The 23,110-nt window shown below is 46.7% G+C and overlaps 1 protein-coding gene and 1 long non-coding RNA gene across 3 annotated transcripts in view; both read right to left on the reverse strand.

Annotated features, from left to right (window-relative positions):
- BOC (BOC cell adhesion associated, oncogene regulated) overlaps positions 1-13,258 on the reverse strand; it is a 42,469-nt gene extending 29,211 nt beyond the window's left edge. For both annotated transcript variants that reach the window (XM_056109245.1, XM_056109244.1), the window contains exons 1-2: positions 13,171-13,258; positions 11,868-12,146 (exon numbers count right to left, since the gene is read on the reverse strand). In XM_056109245.1, coding sequence (XP_055965220.1) covers positions 11,868-12,146; positions 13,171-13,255 — 364 coding nt within the window. In that variant the 5' untranslated portion in view covers positions 13,256-13,258. The remainder of the gene's footprint in view (positions 1-11,867; positions 12,147-13,170) is intronic.
- Positions 13,259-13,268: 10 nt separating this feature from the next.
- The window catches only part of LOC130018526 (uncharacterized), a 50,639-nt gene continuing 40,797 nt past the window's right edge, over positions 13,269-23,110 (reverse strand). The window contains exon 3 of the long non-coding RNA XR_008791576.1: positions 13,269-13,341. This is a non-coding gene — a long non-coding RNA (uncharacterized LOC130018526). The remainder of the gene's footprint in view (positions 13,342-23,110) is intronic.

The following is a 23,110-nucleotide window of genomic DNA, read 5'->3' on the forward strand; positions in this document are numbered from 1 at the left end:
TTTTTTACGGACATAACAAGAGAACCGAAATATGATTAATCCTCGAAGACAAGTCAAGGATGGGAGCCACGTCTCCACTGAGTCTGGCGACCAGATGAAGAGCGAGCATGTCTGTGGAGCATCTCATTGATCTGACATCAGGGCCGCTGTGAGGTAGGGCTGGTGAGCAGAACTGGGGAGTTGCTCTTGGACTAGATGAAAGAATGAAATGGTTTGAAAAATACGCTGAAAACGAAGGAAAAATGATTTACGTGCCAGCAACCCACATCATACATATTTCTCTGATCAACCAAATATAAACTATAAACTTAGCAATGGGAAAATTAATGTGAATCCTGGTGGTCTGGGCTCATCAGAGCCAGATCCTGGCACAGTCTGTGGCAGGCCTGGCAGCTTGCACCAGAAGGAGAGATGAGAGAGAATGGAGGCCACGGCACCCAGAGGAGAGTGGTGGCGAGTACTTCAGCATGGCCCTGAAAGGCAGAATTCTAGGCAGATGAGGCAGGCAGGGCCATGGCCTAGGATTAGTGGGGGCCACAGTGTGTACCACTTTTTCTGCCCACACGCTTGGAACTACATATTTCTCTAAGTAATGGTGCCTACTAATGTTTGCACCCACCACCACTGCCAGTGTCCCACCCAGTGTCTGGTAGAAAAATGGGGCCCTATTCATTCACCTCCCTTCAGAGGTTCTAGAAGTTTCAGTGGCTCCTCCAAACATTTCAATGTTTTATAAGCGCTTTTTCGGAGCCATCACTTCTTTGTTTTTTCCATTCTTTGTTTTGTTTTGTGTCATACCTTGGGTTGTTCAGTGGCTACCTTTGGCTCTGTGCCGAGGGGTTACTTTGGATGTGCTCGTCCAAAAGGGGACCATGTGATGTCAGGGCATCAAACTGGGGATGGCCACCTGTAAGGCCAAGTCCTTAGCCCCTATCCTCTCTCATCAGCCCTGGCAAGTTCTCCTAAACAATTTCTGAATTTGTTTCCTCAACCCATTTAGATCCTGAGTTCTTGCCCAACCCTTTCTACTTTCCTTCCCAGATCAGTCAGAACCGACTAGACTTCCACATGCCATTTTTGATCTTCAAGACGTTCAACACATTTTATCTGGGTATCCTCTTGGATACCCAGCTCTAGGTATCCCCGTCTCTAGCCCCCTCCGCAGCCTGGGGAGAGCGGGCCGTTGTTCCAACGGTAGCTAGGGCTGCGGCAGGAGGCTGAGAAGCAGGAGGAGGAGGCGGGGTATGGTGGAGAAGATGAGGGGACTGGCCTCTGGAGTGCCGCCCTATCTTGTCTACTACAGCCCAGAGCCCGAGCTAGGGCCCGCCGCCCAAGGCCCTCCACTACCCACCCACCTACGCACTGCCTGGTCTCCCCTCCATGATGGGGTTCTGCTCTGTTAGCTGCTCAACAACCTTTGGGCTCATTCCATTGACCTCAAGGAGAGCAACCTGAGCCTGCAGATGTCCCAGGCACTGCCCAGAAGATGCAGGCAGGTGCATGCCTGTCAGTGTGCAGATCGTTACAAGCCAGCCGACCAAGAGCTTACATTCAGTAGACTGGGAACACCTGTAAAAGTGATTAGAGGTCGTCCCAAAAGCCTCCATCCCTCTCGGAGAGCCTGGCAAGCTACTGAGAGTATTCCGCTTGTACGACAGAGCCTGGCAAGCCACTCGTGACATATTCGACATGCCCAAAACAGTTACAATAACGAGTACCATTCTCCTGACCCTGAAAGAGCCTCCAATATGGCAGAGTTGGGACGGATGAGTAAGGAGAGGCTACTAAAATCTCAGGGCTGGGATGAATGGAGACGTTACTGGTGCCCGCTCGAGTAAATCAACAATCAACGGGACGGCAGTGATACAGTGATATAGTGACCCTCTTGCTACACATTCACCAAAGACTGACGTGTGGGAGGCAGTGGGTCACTGAGATGAATGGTGTTGGTCTCACGTCCAGGCAGAGTGACAAGGAGTAAAGAAGTGGATAAAAGGAAATCTCACCAGACCTGAAAACCAGAGGGGGCAAGAAGGAATTTTTCACAGAAGGAAAGACCAGAGAAAAGAGGGGACAGAGAGGCAGGCAGGAGCACTGTTTTAGGATCGGTGGGGGCCACAGTGAACATATTTGAAATCTCAAAAATAGAGAAGAAATGTATTGATCTGTAAGAGATAAAAACTTTCTAGAAGGGGATGGAAAGGAAGATGTTGCCGAAGGGAGCAGCATTCCCAAACAAGGGGGGGATGAAAAATGTGCCAAGAGAAAGACAAGGTTGGCTGGGGCTAGAGAGAGGTGTTGTATTTCTGCCTGAGTTTCATTCTATGGTTCCTGGAGTCTTGAAATATTTGTAAAGTCGGGGCTGAAGTGATAAGACAGCGCGTAGGGAATTTGCCTTGCACACAGCCAACCCGAGTTCGATTCCCAGCATCCCATATAGTCCTCTGAGCACTGTCAGGAGTAATTCCTGAGTGCAGAGTGCAGCAAGCCCTGTGCATCCCTGGGTGTGAACCAAAAAGAAAAAAAAAGAAACATTTGTAAAGTAAAAGAGGAGCACAATCACTAAAAAAATCAAGCATAATTCTCCCCACAAAAAAATAAAGCTGTTTTTGTCTCCACAAGGTTGTTCCCCCAAATTTTCTTACATTATTTTCTTCGCCATTAAATGATAGTCTTTCATAGATACAGACAGTTTGTTTCATTTGCCCAGCGGACTCGTAGTTCTCCAATTCTCAAAGACAGTTGAAAGTCAACAAAAGAAGGTCAAGAGAGAAATCCTTTACTTTTTCTACACTCAAATAACAGGGGTGGCAGAGACACTCACTTGCTCTCCTGATTATTTTTTCATCTTAGGAGGCATCATCCTGTTCCTTAACGGGGTCTACTGGTATCACACAAGCTCCTCTCATCTCTACGCAGGACCCCTCAAAGTCTGTTCTGGCTCACTGGGGCTCTAGTCTGCACTGCTTAAGCACACACTTTGTGGACCTCCCTTTGCTCTTAGTTTAGAAATTCTGTACACAGGATCTTCTGGAGTACATGGTTGTGTGTGCAAAGCAGAGATGGAGGGACAGATTCGGAGTTCTCAACATGTCCTCAGGAGATGATATACTGCATACCTGAGGTCTTGTTTCAAGGAACAGAGATCACTCTTAAATGGAGAATTAAAACCCAGGACTTCAGGTTGCAAAAATGCCCTGAACTCCCTAATGTGGGTGCTTGTGCCAAGCCTGAGGGGCTTTAGTGTTGTCAGTATCATGTGAAGATTTCAAATGTCTATCAGGGAAAATCCTCGTGAGGTGGACATGTCTGCCCATTTTTCAATTAAAAACATAAAAGATTAATGGATCTTTGGCCTAAAGCTATAAGGCATGTCTTAGTCATTTCCTAGTAAGAGATGCAACTTGCTCAGCACCTTTGAGATCGATCTACTTTCCATAATTTTCTTGTCCAAATGGCAAAACAAAACATCCAACAATTCTGCTAGGTCAATGTCACAGCCCTTTCCCAACTCTATTCCTCAGTGTGGAAGTAACTATCTCTCACACATGGGCACTCTTACAAGCAGCCTCGAAAGGTGCCGACTTCCTTTTCTCCTGGGGTAGCTCGAAGTCATCTGTGTTCTTTTCCTCCCCCAACTCTTTTACCTACTGCCACCCCCTCATCTCCAAGCAAAAGGTTGGCACCCAGGCCCATAACAAGTTTTTTTTTGACCCATGTGAAGCAAATGCATCATTCTTTTGTTAAGGGGGCGAAAGGCTGACTAAACAACCTGGAGAGAGGGATGACACTCAAAAACGGTCACTAAGGTTTCCCTTCTTTCTCTTTTTTGTTGGTGGGGGGGAAGAGTTGGCTCCAAAGTGGTACTCAATAGGCCAGGGGGTCCCATTGGCAATTCTGAGCCAATGAGACCAGGGTTTACTGTAAGGATCCAAGGATGTGATACTTTCAGGCCCTGTGTTTCAAGAGATATAAGGTTCCCTTTCTTTATCACAAAACAAATCCTAAAAGGAAAAGCAATGAGAAATATGTTGGTGTAGGTAATGGGATGTGGAGTTTGCAGAGAGACTAACATTTGGTGGTGAGACTTCAGATCTGACTGAACTCACCAGAGAAATCTCTCACTGTGAAAATTCGACTTACTTTGGAAGTGCAAAACTGACCTGGAAACCCCACCAGACACAATACTGAAAGCTTGATTCAGTGGTTTTGTGGGTCTTAGGAAAATATCTCAGGTAATTAAAAAATTCTGTATAAAGGTTGTCCCACATACCTTCTTCTAGGTTCTATCCCTGAGTGTTCTTCAATGCCTGGAAACTGAAATGAAACATGGTTAGCCTAAGCTACCTCAGGCTAATTGATATCTCTATTTGGCAGCTCATGGGTATAACTTGTTATCTTTATTTTATTTTATTTATTTATTTATTTATTTATTTATTTATTGCAGCCCCCATCCCTAGTAGACTGAGATCCTCAATGACAGGCACAAGGTCATACTGTGTCTTTCTAGAGATTCTGAACATGCCCCAATTCTCAGGACACCAACCCTCAAACATGCTAACACTGAACTCTGCTGCCAATACTAGAAAATAGACGGTTTCCTGTTTCCCAAGTGAGATTCATCAGTCTTCATTCAGCCTGCTGGCTTGTGCGACAGAATCTGAACTTGCCCACCTCTATAATCATGTGAACTAGTTCTTGAAGATAAATCTGACTTCCTTTCCTCTCCTTTCCCCTCCCCTTCTCTCATTATAATCATATGTCTTCCCCCTCAGCCCCCGATTTTAGATAGATGAATAGATATCTAATTCCGCTTCTTTGGAGAACACTAACAGAGGGAGAAGGGAAGCTAGAAATCAGAAAGAAGTGTCTTTCAACAGTGGTCCTTAAAGGTCTATTCTAATGCACAGAATGAGAATCATTCTAAATCAGAGTCTCAAAGATTTCATGAACTCCTGATGGGAATCAGAGTTGAGGGCTGAGCTGAACAGAGAGAAATACAGCTTCTGTCTATGGAATTCCCCATGCTGAGAGCCAGGGTAGGCAACAGCTTGCTAGCGCGAGTCAACGACCATCTGCTTGAATCTTCACACATCAGAGAGCCAACCAAACCTAGATGGCAGTTCTGAGGACAACACCGATAGCATCCAATACAGTGGGGGGCCCCCTGAGGTGCCAGGGAGGTGGGGATTTGGTTAATACAGGTACCACCAGGGAGCTGTTCACAGGACACAGGTGACTTTTCTCTGCCAGAAAAACTGCTCTGTTAGCTCTGGCTAGGTTTGGTTGCGTCTGTCTTCCTAAGCGATGCCCTAGAATGCAGCTGGGGAGCACTTAGTTGGACACGGCGCCCCAACCTGCCTGCAACCGAATGCTCCACAAGTGTTTCTTAACCAGGTGGGTGAAGAAATTCACCCAGAATTTATAAAAAGGCTTCAAAATATTCCTATCACATATTGTCTCATTTGAATCCCAAGAGCTTCCAGAAGACAGATGACGCAATGATTACTACTGAGCTTGTTTTACAGTGGTGGCTATCAGGAATTTGTACCAAAGTCAAATAAACCATCAGTGACAGAGTCAAAACCCAGGAGATCTGTCATTCTGCGCCACACCTGCTGGTGCTCCCGGGATGCTGCTGACAGCGTTGCTCAGCGGTGTAAGGATGGCAGTGTTGCACAGTGGTGTGAGGAGACTATGGGCTACATGGGTCAAGCATGTGCTCTAACCCCCTGATCCAACTCTTCAGAACCCCAAACCATTTTATTTCTGAACCACAGCCAGCAGCACTCAGGGAATACTCCTAACTCAGTGCTCATGGATTGCTTCAGGCACCACGAGGTGCCAGGAATAGAACCAGGACCTCTTGCAAAGCACAAATTTAGCCATTCAACTATCTCTCTAGATGGGAAAGCCCCCCTTACAGTGATCCTTGCCAGTCAATGAAAGCCCGATGAGAAGCTTCTCAGGCCCTCTGGTGCCAGGGATCACCTGGGGCGCCCAAGTGGTTCTTCGGGACCTCCAGGGCTGCTCTGGGGGTCATGTGGTGTGAGGCACCAGACCAGGTGCCTTCATTCCATGCCATAAGCCCAGATCTTGAGAGAATTTTATTTCTGCCATTATACTAGTTTGACTCTTGCTTTTGTTCATTGTGGAAGTAAGAAAATAAAGGTCCACTGAAAAAGTCTGACCTCTCCTCAAAGACACAGTCACAGAGACGGCTGCCTTTGTTTCCTGTCAGCTACCTCACTTTCTGCTCTCTGAAGCCAGAGAGCGGACAATTCTGAAGTTCATTCATGATCACAGTGCTTCAAGGCCTCAAGGAAGCATTACATGTCCTGTCAGTGTAAGATTTCCCTTTAGTTTAGACAGGAAATCCCCAGGTATGGAATTGCTACCCCGCTTCCATCTTTCTCATCTCCAGCTGTGACTGGGACCTAGGATGAGAGGACAGTGGGGAGAAAGAATGAATCAAAAAAGTAAAAGGACCAGAGAGAGAGAGAGAGAGAGAGAGAGAGAGAGAGAGAGAAAGAATAGTGGCAGGGCCTTGCCATGCATATAGCCAACCCAGGTGTGATCCTTGACACCCCCAATGGTCCCCCAAACCAGGCAGGAGTGAAATCTGAGTGCAAATCCTGGAGTAAGCCTGCACAGTCAGGTGTGGCCCCAAAACAATCAAACCAAAAAAAAAAGTGAAAAAAATTTTTAATTGAAAAATTTGAAAACTAAGAGTTTATTTGAATGTTGCTGACTTGAGTTAAGGGTTCGAAAGTGGATTTTCACATTGTACGTCAGCTCTGATTTTCACACTGTTGCTATTCTGTGCTGAGCATTGGGGGATCCAGAGAGAGAGAAGCAGAAGGAGAAGAAGAGGAGAATGGAGAGGTTGGAATAAACTGTAACTGATACCGACCAGCCTGGCCCTCATTCCCTCCTTCTTCCTCCCTTCACTGTCAACCTCCCTAGGGTGGGAGAAGCAGCAGAGACCACTGAACACAGGGTGAGAGAGCCGCGAGGCCTTTCGTATTTTATTTTTTGAATATACACAATGAATAGTGCTCTACTTTTGTAGGATGGCATTTACTAAAATGTAAAAAAAAAATTGGAAGAACAGCCATTTCTGTTGCTATTTTTGCTGGACTTGTTGACTGATTTAGCTTATCATTTTATATTTTATTTGGAGCCACAGCACAGCAGTAGGGCGTTTGCCTTGCGTGCGGCCGGCCCAGCCGAGCGGGGTTCAATTCCGAGAGTATCTCACCTGCACGGCAAAGCCTGAACAAGCTCCCCGTGACGTATTCGATATGCCAAACACAGTAACAACAAAGTCTCCAATGGAGACGTTACTGGGCCCGCTTGAGCAAACTGATGAACAACGGGAGGACAGTGCAGTGCAGTGCTACAGTGCTGAGCACCAACCAAAGGCTGAATCAGAACAGAGGGAAAAGGAGCATGGTGAGATTGGAGAGAGAAAAAAAGTGGGGACTATATGATGGGGACAACGTGGGGTCCCCGGGTCAGCCTCTGCAGATGGGAAGACCGGAAGCTGATGCCAGAGTGAGGAGAAAAATCCAAAAGTCCCCAGCCCTTCACAGCTAAGTAAAAGCGATCTGGACCAGCAGGGAGCTTTGGCCAAAGACCTCCTTCGCCCCTGAATCCTCAGCCAAATCAACAGCCCCCAGTAACCTCCAGGGGCTCACTAATGTGCACCGGGCCCAGTGGGACAAACGACATCGGCTTGCCGGCGTAAGAGCAGAGCTGGCCTTACACGCGTGGCGGGCAAGTGTGAGTACACGTGTACATGCCTACCAGCACACCGAGGCCCAGCCTTGCTGCAAAATGCAGACCAGGCCTTCCAGAATCATTTCTACAGTTCTGTCTCCCTTGTACATCAGCCAGCCAGCCAAACACAGCCCCCATTCTGCTCAGGAATGTGCTTTCGGAAACTTAATCTAACTGCTGAGTCTGGGCCAAATCCCTCATGGCAATAACCCAAAGACAGCACCCCTTTCTCCTGCCTTTCCTGCTTGTCCGCCACCCCACCACTGCCCCCTCCAAAGGGGGGCGGACTATAGTTCTGGTCCACCTTGATCCAACCCCGGCAAGTCCTGCCCCATCCCAAGGCCACTCTCTCGATCTCTGTCCTCATCAGGACCAAACATTTCACTTCTGATTCCTGTCTAAATGACAAGCCAATAGTTCTTGGCTTTTGAACAAAACTCACTTAGCTTCCACACAAGCTCCTTCTCCTCTCACTGTGCCTTTTGGGTAGCAACCAAACCCTCCCCTTTGTCCTTGCTGCCAAATGCAGATCCCGCCAAGCAGCAGAAAAGATTTTTTTTTAAATAAAGGTTATGAATTTTCTCTTTTCACACAGATACATCTTGTATCTCCAAAGTAAATCTACTCTCCAAATCTTGCTTCCTCCAAACAATTAAAGGTTAAGCCTGACTCCTAATTAGGCCAAATGAAGGGTTATAGCAGTTTTGGAGTCTTAGACACGTGTTGACCATTTGATGGTGAAATCTTCCTTCTAGGTGAGTAGCAAGGTCAAAGTAGCAAGGTTGCTCAAAGGTACAGCTTATTTATAATACAAGAAAATTGGGAAGCCAACTCATTGCCCAGCAATAGGGAACAGTCTCAGAACACTAAGGCAGAGACACCAGGGGCTGTTTGGGGGCATTAGTGCCTTTCAGCCTGTTCCAGATGGAAAAGGCAACATGGTTAGAAGGGGCAAAAGGGAGCAGAGCAGCGGGGATGTGTGGTGCATCTACACATGAATGGAAAAAGCAGGAGGCAGCTCGTGTTATACACTTTTACATTACTAATGCTAAACTAATACATTTTTTTCCTTTTTGGGTCACACCTGGCGATGCTCAGGGGTTACTCCTGGCTTTGCACTCAGTAATTACCCCTGGCAGTGCTTGGGAGACCATATGGGATGCTAGGAATCGAATCCGGGTCGGCCGCATGCAAGGCAAACCGCCTTACCCGCTGTATACTATCATCACTCCAGCCTCAAGACTAATGTACTTTATGGATAATCTTTTCTTTTCTTTTTTCAAGGGATTTTGGGCCATTCCCAGCAGTCTGCAGGGCTTACTTCTGGCTCTGTGCTCAGGAGTTACTCCCAGTAATTCTCAGGGAATCATATGCAGTGGTAGGGATAGAACCAGGGATTGTCATGTGCAAGGCAAGAAACTTATCCCTTATACAATCACCTCTCTAGCCCTTGTGTATAACCTGGAAATTAGTTATCTTAATCTTAAAATTAGAGGTGCATGTTATACCCAATAACATAGAAAAAAGTTATGGTTCTTTGGCCAATGCAATACTCTTAAAATACCAAGAGGAAGAAAATAAGGACAATAACTATTTTCCCTCCCTCCCTCCCTCCCTCCCTCCCTCCCTCCCTCCCTCCCTCCCTCCCTCCCTCCCTCCTTTCTTCCCAACCTCTTTCCCTTCCTTCTCACCCTTGCACTTTTTTTTCACTCCTTTTTCTTTGGTTTTTGGGCCATACCCAGCAGAGTTCAGGGCTTACTTGGGGCTTACTCCTGGCTCTGAACTTAGTGATCACTCCTGGTGGGTTAGGGAAATTGTATGGGGTGCCAAAGTTTGAACTCAGGGTGGCCTCATGCGAGGCAAGTGCCCTACCTGCTATTACTCTGACCCCAAGTAATTATATTTCAGTAGTACCATTACAGCAATATAATTGTGTAGGGATGGAGAAAGATGGGAAGGTCACACCCCAAAATAATGATAGTGGTTAGGTGAGGCTGGTGAAGGCATCTTCTCTATATGTTTGCTGCTTCCTTAAATTTTCTCTATATTCTAAATAACATAACATGAGACTGACACCCAAGGACAGTAGACACGGGGCCGGGAATATTGCCCCACAGTTGGAAGCCTGCTTCATGAGCCGAGGGAGCAGGCAGCTGGGATAGAGAAGGGATCATTAAGAAAGTGATGGCTGGAGGAATCGTTCAGGATGGGAGATGTGTGCTGAAAGAAGATAAAAGACCGAACGTGATAGCTTCTCAGTATCTGTATTACAAACCATAATGCTCAAAAGGAGAGAGAGGGTCTGGGGGAAATTGTCTGCCATGGAGGCAGGGGGTGGGTGGGAAAGCGGAAGTATACTCGGGAGATTGGTGGTGGGGAATGTGCACTGGCGTAGGGGTGGGTGTTTGATCACCGTATGACTGAAACTCAAACACGAAAACTTATAACTGTATCTCTCGGTGATTCAATTAAAAAAATTTCTCTATATTCTGAACTTTCCATGATATAACCTAACTGCAATTTAAAAATATCCAAGAATATGAGAGCAACCCCCTGGTTATGAGAGAGTAACCTTCCCTTCCCTCCAGCCTCCAAGGTTCTGTACCCCTCACTGAGCTTTCACAGCCTGCTCTGAGGGCGTCCCGCACCTGGTGCTGCTTGGCTAGACACCTAAGGGTGACGGCCAAGGCCCCTCCTGCCTTCCTTCTTGGAGCACAGCCCAGGTGAGTGGGCCTGTCTCCCAGGAAAACAGGAACACGGCTGATAGCCTCCCTCCACTCCTCCGTGGACTGAGACCCCTCAGCAAGGCCCCTCTTTCCCCACTCTCCTCCCAGGACTTACACACTCAGAGTCCAGGATCACAGCTCACTTCAAAACCAAGGGGTGTTTCTGAGTGCCCCGCCATAGGCATGACCCATACCACACAGACCCTTCCTCTTCTGGAGCCCCATCACCCATGGGGACATGGAAGCCCCAATCAGGGGGAATTGCGAAGTCAATGTGGAAACAATATTATGGTCCAAATACCATCGAAGCCCCAGAAAGTTCCCCCATGCCCTTTACAGCGGTCTCCGGGAAGAGAGGGGTCATTATCAGTATTTCTTGGCCAGAGGCTCAGCATCTAAAGAATTCTGAGGTGGCTTTTAGCCTTTGGGAACTGAATCAGCAAAGTTTCACTTTCCAAATGCACAATGTGTAGATGTGGTGTGGACCGGTTCTGGGTACCCCAGTATATACACCCAAATGGTAATTATATACAAGAGTAATGGGGGTCTCCTGCCGACCTCACCAGGTCAAACAGTCACCTGCTCACTTTCTCTTTCCTTTTCATCCCTTCACCACTGCTTCCTTTTGTGCTATCCTGGTTATAATCCAGACACTGGGGCCAGGGTGAGCCATCACAGACTGGCAGAGGCCGAGAGTGGGCATGGCAGGATCTGCTAGACGAGGCACAGCTGTGCCAATGCTCTGAACTCGGCTGCTGTGGGGACTCGGGGAATGGTGACGAAGTGGGCCCTGAACCCGGAGTGAGTGAGAAGAAGGCAGCACACAGCCTGATGCCCATAGAATCAACTCAGCCACGTAACAGTGCGGGCCCATTCCCCGTCTTTCAGCTGCTCATGAAATCCTACTCTGATCCTCACCCTGCTCACGGGGCATCTTCCTGAACCACAGCGGGTCACACAGGACAGCTGCTGCTCTCCAATTTGCAATTTCTAACTCGTCGGGTCCCCCTTTATCAGGGTCCTGGGTGATTCCTGGCAATTTCTTGGCCAACCACGCTGTTAAATGCAGGCCCAAGACTTTAGTGCCACTTGGCAGTGGTCAGGGGTGGCCAGGGCTGTATCCTGTAATGCTTGGGGGCCTCGAGGGCTATGTCCAGCGATGCTAAGTGGCACAAGGGATTGAATGCTTGGATGGGCACATGCGAAGAATATGCCTTAATCCCTAGACCGTGTCCCCAGACCGCAGGCCCCTCTCATGGTAAATCTAAAGCCGGGAGTGTGGACGGGGGGAGGAGAGGGAGCAGCAGCAAGGAGGAGAGAGGCTGCACTGTGACAGAGGGGGGAGGGAACGGCACTCACTGGCCAGGGTCACCGTCGCAGGCACGCTGGCCACGGCTCCAGCCGGCATCCGGGCCACGCACTGGTACCGGCCCACAGTGTGGTTGCTGAGGGCAGGGATGACCAGGGTCTCGTGAGTGATGAGGATGCCCAGGGTGTCGTCTGAGCCGTTCAGCTCCTTCCCGTTCAGGCGCCAGCTGGTGTTCATCCCGGGCGGCTCCACCACGCAGCCCAGGATCACCGTCCCGCCTGGCTTCTGCACGGTGGAAGGAGGCTGCACGGACACCTGCGGGACAGCACCTGCAGCAAGGACAGGAATGTCATGACAGGGAGGTGACACAATGAGGCAAAACTCAGAGCCGGGTCACCCCCAACGAACTTCTTTCTTTTTTTTTGCTTCTTGGGTCACACCCGGTGATGCTCAGTAGTTACTCCTGGCTTGACACTCAGGAATTACTCCTGGCAGTGCTCAGGAGACCATAGGGGATGCTGGGAATCGAACCTGGGTCGACTGTGTGCAAGGCGAACACCCTACCAGCTGTGCTATCGCTCAACTTCTTTATCTTTGAGGAGCTCCTCCCTGGGCCCAGCTGCCCTCTTGCTCTTACGCTCGCAAATCAGGAGGGAGAGGCCAGAGCGAGGCTCTAGCGCTGGACAGGCCTAGACCCGAACCTCAGAACCACTGGTTGTTTCCAAGTCACATGACTGGCCCTTGGCATCCGATCAGGAAAACGGGGCTCCGAATACTTGTCTTCCAGGGTTGTTAGGGAACTTCCCAACAATGCGTGCAGAGTGCCTGCCATGATCTCATCTCATAAGTGCTCGTGCAAAGCAATTATTCCTCCTCCTCTCCCTCCTCCGCAAATGTGTATTTGAAGAGACTGAAATGCAGCCGCAAGAGTTGTGATGGTTTCTTTTCTCGTGTGACTGGGTAGGGCGTTTGCCTTGCATGCAGCCGACCCGGGTTCTATTTCTCTGCCCCTCTCAGAGAATCCAGCAAGCTACCGAGAGTATCTCGCTGCATGGCAGAGCCTGGCAAGCTCCCCATGGCATATTCGATACGCCAAAAACAGTAACAACAAGTCTCACAATGGAGATGCTACTGGTGCCTGCTCGAGCAAATCGATGAACAACGGGAGGACAGTGCTACAGTGGTATTGTGACTGAGCAGGTGGGAAGGAGATGTCTTACGAAGCCCGGGAGGAGGTGGGGAGCGGCCTCTGAGAGGGCTCCTGGGGCAGGCTGAATGCTTCCATTCCACAAGGGGCAGAGTGCTTTTCCCCGAGGGAGGGATCTGGGGAAGGGAGGATGGGTGGGCACTCACTCAGGTTGGCAAAGCAGCACGTGGAGGTTAAGAGGAGCCAAGCCAGGGCGACCTCAGTTCTCCTTCCTGTCCAGGTCGTCATCATCGCAGGCAGTGACGTGCAGAATCCAGGGGCTGCAGTCCCATAAGCCACTGGAATCACTCAAAGAGACGCTAACATGCCCAGCGACACTGTGGCAAGAAATAGAGAAATGCCCATGGTGAGAATAAGAATAACGCAGTTCCTGTGGCAGCTCACGTGTGGGTCTGGCTTTGTCTCCATGCTCCCAGCATGCATCCGCCCCAGAGGCGACACCCAGAGTGCTAGATTGATCCTATTGCTGAAGAACAAGAACATTTGCTGTCATTTATCATCGGAGAAGGATCCTTCTAAGTGCCCTCTTGAGCCAGGAGGTGGTTTTATTCTGGCAAGAATGTCAGTCTTTGGGCTGGAGGGCTGGCCTTGCCCACAGCAGACCTGGGTTCGGCCTGGCATCCCATAGGACCTTGCCCAAACCCTGTCAAGAGTAATTCTCCAGTGCAGAGGCAGGAGTAAGCTCTGAGCTTTGCAAAAAACAAAAAACAAAAAATACAAAAGATAAAAAATGTCAGTCTTGCCTAATGCTCCAATAATAGCTGGGATAACGGGGTCCAGAAGTTCCAAAAAGGCTGAGGCCTCCAACCCAAGCCAGTTGTTGGAGCAGATGTCAGTATCTTCCCCACTGGCTTGCAGGAAGCCCATGCTCCTGGCCACGTAGTATGCCATGCCACACTGCAAGCACAGACTTGCACAAGGCACTATCCTGTCTATAAACACGTGCAGAATCCATCCCTCATTGAGGGGAGCTTATTAAGTAATGAATCCTAAAATCTTGGGTATAATTGGGGGGCATGATTTCCCCTCTGTTTACTCTGAGGGAAGATAGATCTCGGGGGCTGGGGAGATAGTTCGGCAGGGAAAGGTGTCTATCAGGCACGTCACCAACCTGGGTTCAATTCCTAGCTCTGAGAATGGTCCCCCAAGCGTTGCCAGAATTGATCCCTAAACACAGAGGCAGGAGTCAGTTCTGAGTACCTCCAGGTGTGGCTCAAAAGCCAAAACCCCCAAAAAAAGGTAGGTTTCCAGAGAGGTATTGAGTAATTTTTCAAATTTTTCTGAAAAGGTGGCTGTAAGCCAAATAAAAACCTCTGATCTGCATGTTGGCTCCCTTCTGCTGAATCATGCACATGTGGCAACATTAATGGTCTATTTCCAGCAGGCTGACATCTGTTCAAAATGTTAACTCTTCCCAACAGTGGAACATTTTCACACAGCACTGGGAGACGTGTGGGGAGACCAGTCCCCAGGGCTGCGCTTCCAGCAGCACCTGACATTGGAGCTAACCTGCAGCCTCTCCACACCACTGGACAGAAGGGGCTCCAGGCCCAAGTTCCAGGCTCCAGCTCTGTGCTAGGAAGAGCTTGGGATTTGCCTAAACCTCTCTCTTCTCCAAGCTCTTTGTAGTCCTTTTTTGTTGTTGTTATTGTTGTTGTTTAAAAAAAAAACTTTTTTCCCTTAATTTTGTTTTGTTTTGGGGTCATACCTGGTGATGCACAGAGGTTACTCCTGGCTCTGCACTCAGGAATCATTCCTGGAGGTGCTTGGGGGACCTTATGGGATGCTGGGAATTGAACCCGGGCTGGCCTCATGCAAGGCACGTGTTTTACCCACGGTGCTATCTCTCTGACCCCTTGTAGTCCTTAACTTCTCTCCCTCAATAACTCGAAAAGTCAAAGGCCACAACTGCTCTGCACAGTAACCATGTCCAAATCGGGCCTAGGACACCCACCATCCACTGGCTGGGATGGTGGCCAGTGGATTTCTAGTGCCTTCTTTTTCCTCATGTCTTTGACACTGAAGTACCCCTCAGCCTCCCCAATGTTCTGGGAAAGAAGCAAGTGTTTTACTAAACAGGCTTAAAATGAAATCTTGAAAATATATGTGTGCACATATTTTACTGTTGTTAAGGTCACACAGCTCACATCTAAAGTTTTTGGCATAATATATAATAGTTTTGTTGTGAAAGGTATATTAATATAAGGTAAAGGGCCTCCCGTTGTTCGTCGATTTGCTCGAGCGGGCCCAGTAACGTCTCCATTGGAAACTTTGTTGTTACTGTGTTTGGCATATCAAATACGTCACGGGGAGCTTGCCAGGCTCTGCCGTGCGGGCGAGACACTCTCGGTAGCTTGCCGGGCTCTCTGAGAGGGGCGGAGGAATCGAACTCGGGTCGGCCATGTTGGCTGCGTGCAAGGCAAACGCCCTACCGCTGTGCTATCGCTCCAGCCTTTAATTAATATATATTAATATATAAAGGTTTTGGCATTAATATATAACAGTTTTATTGCCCCTCCATCTCAATCCTTCGGTTATTTCTAGTCCACCACTAAAGAAGGTTTTTGAAAGTTCTATCCTGACAAGTCAAAAAAAAAAACTTCCTGTTGGTGAGAATGAGTTCTTTTGGACCATCAGATAAGTCAAAGGATCGTATTATTTGCAAAGCGAAATGAAGAGACACTGTCAGTAACGTGAGATTGGCTGGAAGGACAGTCAGTAGCGACACAAGGACTTCTGCATGGCATGAGGTATTCTTTTCATCTTCATAAAAACTCTGTGTAGTGGGGATTATTCCCATTTGCAGGTGAGAAAACTGGGTCCAGAGGTTAAGTAACTTCCCCAAGATTTCCTAACTGCAGATTTGGAATGAAACTCAGGTTTGAGCTGATTCCAAAGTCATGCTCTTTAACACAGTAACAACAAAGTCTCCAATGGAGACGTTACTGGGCCCGCTCGAGCAAATCGATGATCAACGGGAGGGCCTTTACTTTACTTACTTTACCACAGTAATATTCCTTTTCTTGGGTAGCTGTTTAGGGTCTACATCCAGCAGTGCTCAGAGGTGACTCCTGACTCTACTCTCAGGAATCACTCCTGGCAATTCTTGGGGCACCAGATGGGACGCTGGGGATTGAACCCATTCTTCCAGAGCAATGCAAGTGTTCTATCCACTGTATTTCATCTGGGCCCGAAGAAGTAGCCTTTTCACATTCTTCTATGAGCACCAGTGCTCCCAATAAGGGCTTCACAAATCAAGTTGGAGTAAGGGTGAGGTGGAACAGTAGAATAGTAACAGAGAAGTTCATTCACAAGTTTACAAACCAATTGCAAAGAACAAACTTCTGGTTTCCTCTAAATCTTCCAGACACTTGTTATAATTCCACTTTATTTTTTTACCCGACAAAGTAAGGTATTTACACAGAACACTGTACAAATTCCTAATTACAGGGTCTGGGAGAACTTGGTTGTTCAGGACAAGTTCATTTCTCCCTTCCTAGAGGGGAGAGCTGGCACCTGTTCCTTCCCTGCCCCAAGAAAGGAATGAAGCAGCGGGGCAGAACACGAGAAAAAGAGTAGACATAAGACAAGAAAGCTAAAATGAGCTGGAGGGCTCTTTATTATTCCCATTTGCAGGTGAGAAAACTGGGTCCAGAGGTATGAAGCTTCTCTTCTTACAGAGTCTAGCTACTAAGGTGCTGGTCTTATAGTCTACAAAGATTTACTGAGGAGATCTGATCTGAACTCTCTCTGGCTTAACAAGGATCAGCCAAATAATTCTACTTACTCCTGAACTGCCCATCATTTACAAGCTACGAAATGAAAACAGACCTCACAGCTGTCACCAGCCACCATCCCGCTCTTCAAAGCAACAAAGAGAAAAATAGGCAGCAGGAGAGGGAGAGAAAGCAGGTAACCAAAGAGGGAGCCAGACATGACATTCACCATCATTTCCCAGATAACTGTGGAATAGGTACCACTTAATGACCTCAAAGCAAGGATATGTGGGATCTCATTGACATCAAAGCAGAAGTGTGGCGGTAAGGGGATTTCTATTCGTATGACGCGTCTTGCTTAGCAGATGGAAAACTGGGTTACTTCCTGGACCAAGTTAACTATTGAGATTGGTCCACAATGGTGATTCCAATGATCCAGATTTGAGAATTTGAATGATAAAGAAGATATGGTTAAGCTGGAAAATCTCATAGCAGTGTACTTTTGTCCCACTATGAAAAGACAAGGTGCAATTTAGAAAGCAGGGTAGAGACCTGCTAGTTTTTTGCTGTTTGTTTTTCACAAAGCTAAGTGTGTCTGGGATCTTTTCTGCATTTTCTGCACATTCTCAGAAATGATGAGAGGACAATACAGAGGGAGCAAAGCGAAGGGAAAATAAATTATTGTCAAGAATTCCTCACTGAGGCTTAGGTACTTGCGATTTTATGTTTGTTTTGGGGCCACATCAGGTGATGCTCGGGGGTTATTTCTGGCTCTGAACTTAGGAACTACTCCTGGTGGTGCATGAGGGACCATATGGGATGCTGGGATCGAACTCAGGTCAGCTGCATGCTAGGCAAGCTCCCTACCCACTGAATTACCACTCTGGCCCCTGCTCTTTTAAAAGGGTATTTGGGCAAGAAAAATCAAACGTGTTTGAGAAATTTAACTGCTGACATATATCTTCCCCTCTGAAACAATCTCCTCAAAACAGGCATTTTTTTAAACTTTCCAAAAACAACAATAACAGAATACACTCCTGGGGCCAAGACCAAACATGAGAAGTTATAGTTTCAGAGTATTTATTTTTTCAGAAAAATTACAAACAACGCCAAAGTTGTTCACTGGCAAGAGAGCCCTCCCTTCCTTCTCCCACAAGGGCAGACCGGCTGAAGCCAGAGTGAGACAAGGGCTCCATGCGGGAGCTCGTGGTGCCCAGCACCACTGCAGCCCTCACTCAAAGGGATGCCTCCACGAGCCAAACCACAAACACACCCTCTGCACCAAAATCAGAAATGAACAAAGCAGGAGGCATGTGGTCTAGGAAGAGTGAGAGAAACTCAAAAACAGTCTTTTATAACGAGTACCAGATCTGACACAGACTTTTCCATAGAAGAAGGGCTATAGCCACAGTGTATGTGTGTGTGTGTGTGTGTATGTGTGAGAGTGAGTGTGTGAGTGTATGTGTGTATGCGTGTGTGTGAGTGAGTGTGTGTGTAAGTGTATATGTGTGTATGTGTATCTGACCTAAGATAATACTTATTGAATTTTTTTTTTATTTCATAAAGATTCACCCTTCTCAGTGTTCTCTGTAGGTAAAAAAGTTTTGCTCCTACCAAGAAAAGCCAGCAGACTGGGTGTTGGGGGATGGGAGTGTTGGCTTTCTCTGGGTTCCTGTACAGGAGAAGCATGAGGGGAACTATTGATGAAATGAGCGAATTCAATTCTCACAGGATTTAGTATGTGTTTCAGTAGATGGGAGAAGGAATTAAGAAAGTTCATTGCTACTTAAGAAGTTGTACTTTAATTTACAGACCTAACTTAAGGGGAAAAAATAAATCAGGAGGAATCTCAGAGAAAATAACAGCTTCAAATAATACTTGACAGATATCCAAGTGTTATTTGGAGGAAAGCAAGGTGCAGAGAAGTTGAGAGATCTGCTGAAGTTTCTCAGGTCAGATTAAGGGAGATTCAGACTGCAAAATCAGGTCTTCAGATTCTGGTCCTGGACTCCTTCTATCCTGACCCAACCACGCAGCAACATGCATTTGAGGTCACATTAAACAACTGTGTAGACTATGTTTGAGAATAAAATTTAGAATAAATTTGGAACAAATTTCTAAATTTACTAAATATAGAATAAGGTTTTTGTTTGCTTGTTTGTTTTTGCTTTTTGGGTCACACCCAGAGATGCTCAAGGGTTACTCCTGGCTCTGCACTCAGGAATTACTCCTGGTGGTTCTTGGGGGACTATATGGGATGCCGGGGATTGAACCCAGGTCGGCCACATGCAAGGCAAACGCCTGACCTGCTGTACTATTACTCAGGCCCCTAGAATAAGTTTTTGAATTGATTTTTTTATGCTTTAAACTATTACTTTGATCAGAATCTGTAACATTCACCTTCTGAGTGGTCATTCACATTCTAAACTAGTACAGCATCCTATTGCTTTTTTTTTTTTTGTAATTTTATTTATTGAATCACCGTGAGAGCAGTTACAGAGCTTTCGGGTCTAAGTCTCGGTCATACAATGAAACACCAGTACCTTCACCAGTGCCCATTCTCCACCACCAAAAATCCCAGTATGCCCCCATCCCACGCTCTCCCCCTAACTGTGGGGCAGATGTTTTCCACATTATTCTCTCTCTACTTTGATCACATTCAATATTTCGACACCAGACCCACCATTATTATTTGAGATTTTACCCCAACACTCAGATCTGCTAAAAAGGCAACAGTAGACAACTTGTGTTCTATTGCTGGTTATGAATAACATATGATGTTGCGTGGCTGCAGTAGGGCCATGTGATTTTGAAATTCCAAAATTTTAACATTTAAATCTGGAGGGATTTCTGCCAAAAACCACTGGGTTTAGAGATTTGCTCCTGAGTCTTTGGGATCATGGCCATTGAGCAGCTTGATCAGGAGCCAGAAAAGCCACTTGTGGGCGATGACTTGGGGTCTCATTGGGACGGGGAGACCAGGACCGGCTCCCCCATCCTGCGAGGCTCAACAAGTTTCATCACTGCAGGCCCAGAACTGACTGTTCAATGGCCTCTGGAGGATGATGGCCACCGAGCCGCCAAGGGGGAGCAGGCAGAGGGACAACACCCTTTCCCCCTGGGGTGGCCCGGTGACAGTAACCTACTGCGGGGTCCGGTTGCATTTCTGCCAAAAGCCACTGGGTTTCGAGATTTGTTTCTGAGTCTCTGGGATCAAGGCTGTTAAGCAGCTTGATCAGGAGTCAGAGAAGCCATTTGTGGGTGATGACTTGGGGTCTTGTTGGGGTGGGGAGGACAGGCCCGGCTCTCTGCCCCCCCCATCCCGTGAGGCCCAACAAGTTTCATCACTGCGGGCCCAAGCCTGACTGTCCAATGGCCTCTGGAGGATGACGACCACCGAGCCGCCAAGGGGGAGCAGGCAGAGTGACAACACCATTTCCAACTTGGGGTGGCCCAGAGACAGTAACGTACTGTGGGATCCGGATGCATTTCTGCCAAAAGCCACTAGGTTTTGAGATTTGTTTTTGAGTCTCTGGGATCATGGCCGTTAAGCAGCTTGATCAGGAGTCAGAGAGGCTGTTCGTGGGTGATGACTTTGGGTCTCGTTGGGACGGGGAGTACAGGTCCGGTCCACCCCCACCCCATGAGGCCCTGCATGTCTCATCTCTGGGAACCCAAACCTGACTGTCCAGTGGCCTCTGAAGAATGGTGGCCAATGGGCCGCCGGGGGAACAGGCCAAGGCACGAAACCTATTCCCACCTGAGTTGGCCCAGCACCGGTAACCTACTGCAGGGACCGGATGCATTTCTGCCAAAAGCCGCTGGGTTTCGAGATTTGTTTCTGAGTCTCTGGGATCATGGCCATTAAACAGTTCAATCAGGAACCAGAGAGGCCATGCCTCCAATTATATAGCTGAGTCGGAGGTGGTTTGTGGGTGTGTCTCCCACATACCTAACTTTTGGCCATTTACTTTCTTGGTAAACTCTGCCCCAAGTTTTTGGGGTCTGGCTAAAGGCACAGAAGCAATTTTGGGGTATCTGGAAGTTTGAAGGTGCATCAGGCTGCTGATGCACTCACCTCACAGGTACAGATTGACCTGCTGGCGGCACCATACCCTCTCCCATTGCTTTTTTTAAAGATAGAAACCTGTAAACAATTTTCTGATGAAAATTTCCCATAAAAAGACCTTATAATTTTTCTGTCCACTAGAAATAGACACTAGAAAGTTCTAACCAGCAAATATTTGAAATGTGGCCAATGTAACTAAGGAACTGAATTTTTATATTTTGGGGTCAGGGGACCATCCCAGTGGTGTTCAGGAACTACATCTTGTTCTGTGCTCAGGGGTCACTCTGAGCTCTGCTTGGGTAACAGGGATTTAACCAGGGTAAACCATAGGCAAGGTTTAACCTTAACCCCTGTCATTCGTGACCCACAAGGTTTCATTTTATTTGAAATAGCTCTATGGAGGTAGAGGCTGTTACATTGTATATCACAGTTCTAGTGGTAAATTGTCTAATATCTGTACATCTACCCTGATTACTCTTATGCCAAATAGAAGAGAGTCACTATGGTTTGATGTTCTTAAGTATGAGTCGTGCCCGAGCCAGGCTCTAAATATAATTCAAGCTTATTCCCTGAGAGTGTCTTCTATTAATACTATGTGTCTTAACAATGGATACATCATGCAGACAGAAAATCAATACGGAAATAATGGATTTGAACAACACTATATACCAAATGGATCTAATTGACACATAAAGAACATTTTGTCCAACTACAGCATTAATATACATCCTTCTCAACCACACACGGAGCATTTTCTAAGATAGACCAAATGTTAGGCCACAAAATAAGTCTTAGAAAATCCAAGAAGAATGAAATCATACCAAGTATCTTCTCTGACCACAACGGCAGGAAAGTAGAAAATTAACAACAAAACTGGAAATTAACAATAAAACTTGATAATCACATGGGAAATAAGCAACACTTTTCTGAATAATATAAAAAAGATTAAATAGAGAATAAAGTTTCTTGAGGCAATAAAGAAAAGAGAAACATTGCAGAATTTAGGAGATACAGAAATAGGAGCTTAGAGATGGAAATCCACAGCAACAAAAACTACATTAATAAGAAAAATTCAAAATTCACCATGAAAAAATATGGAGGGCTCTTAGTAAACTTAAAATTGAGTTACCTATGACCCAGCAATTTCACTTTTGGCTATCTACCAACAGGACAGAAAAACATTTATTCCAAAGGATTTATGCACACCACTATTCATTGCAGCACTCGGCACAATAGCTAAGATTTGGGATCAACCTAGATGTCCAACAACAGATCAGTGGATCATGAAGATGTGGTATATATACACAATAGAATACTATGCAGCCACAAGCAATGATAATCTTGCAATTTGCTGCAACATGGATGGTATCATGTAAAATGAAGTAAACCAGAAGATGGACAAATACAGAACACTATTACTTATTTGATGGTTTAAAGGGGGGATACCTAGATCACCCTTGGCCCCAGTGTATAGGGAGAAGGAAAGAAATAGAGGAGGAAGGAGAAAAGAGATAGAAGAGAAGCAGTAGGGACAGTAGTCAAAGGGATTTGGGTGTTAAGAAATGACGGAGCTAAATATCTAAACCATGGAGTCAACAACACTGAAATCACAAGACCCAAACTTTGGTAACCAAATTTAAAAGATGCTTAGCAAGATGGCAGGATGTCTCTGGGAGGAAGGGGTAGGAGAGTGGACCTGGGAACATTGGTAGAGGTAAATTGATACCGGTGGTGGAATTGATGATGGAACATAGTATGTCAAGAACCTAATTATGAATAACTTTATAATTCACAGTGCTTAAATAAAATAAAATTTGGAGAAAAAAAGAAAGCAGAAAAAAATTCAAAATGAACAATCTAAGTTTATTTCTTAAGGAACTAAAAAAGAACACAGTAATCCAACTGTTAGCTCAAGAAAAGAAATTATAACATTAGAATCCAAATAAATTACAGAGTACGGGAAAACACTAGAAAGTATTAACCAAACTTGCTTTTTTTTTTTGCTTTTTGGGTCACACCTGGCGATGCACAGGGGTTACTCCTGGCTCTGAGCTTAGGAATTACCCCTGGCGGTGCTCATGGGACAATATGGGATGCTGGGAATTGAACCCGGGTCGGCCGTGTGCAAGGCAAACACCCTACCCGCTGTGCTATTGCTCCAGCCCCCCCAAACTTGGTTCTTTAAAAATTAAATAAAACTGACAATTCTGAGCCAAACCAAAAAAATAAAGTCATCAAAATGCTAAAAACAAAAAGGAGACATTACAACAGATGCTACAGAAATTCAAAGAATATAAGGAG

This window comes from Sorex fumeus, unplaced genomic scaffold (genome assembly GCF_029834395.1).
Source record: "Sorex fumeus unplaced genomic scaffold, SorFum_2.1 ptg000265l, whole genome shotgun sequence".
NCBI lineage: Eukaryota > Metazoa > Chordata > Mammalia > Eulipotyphla > Soricidae > Sorex > Sorex fumeus.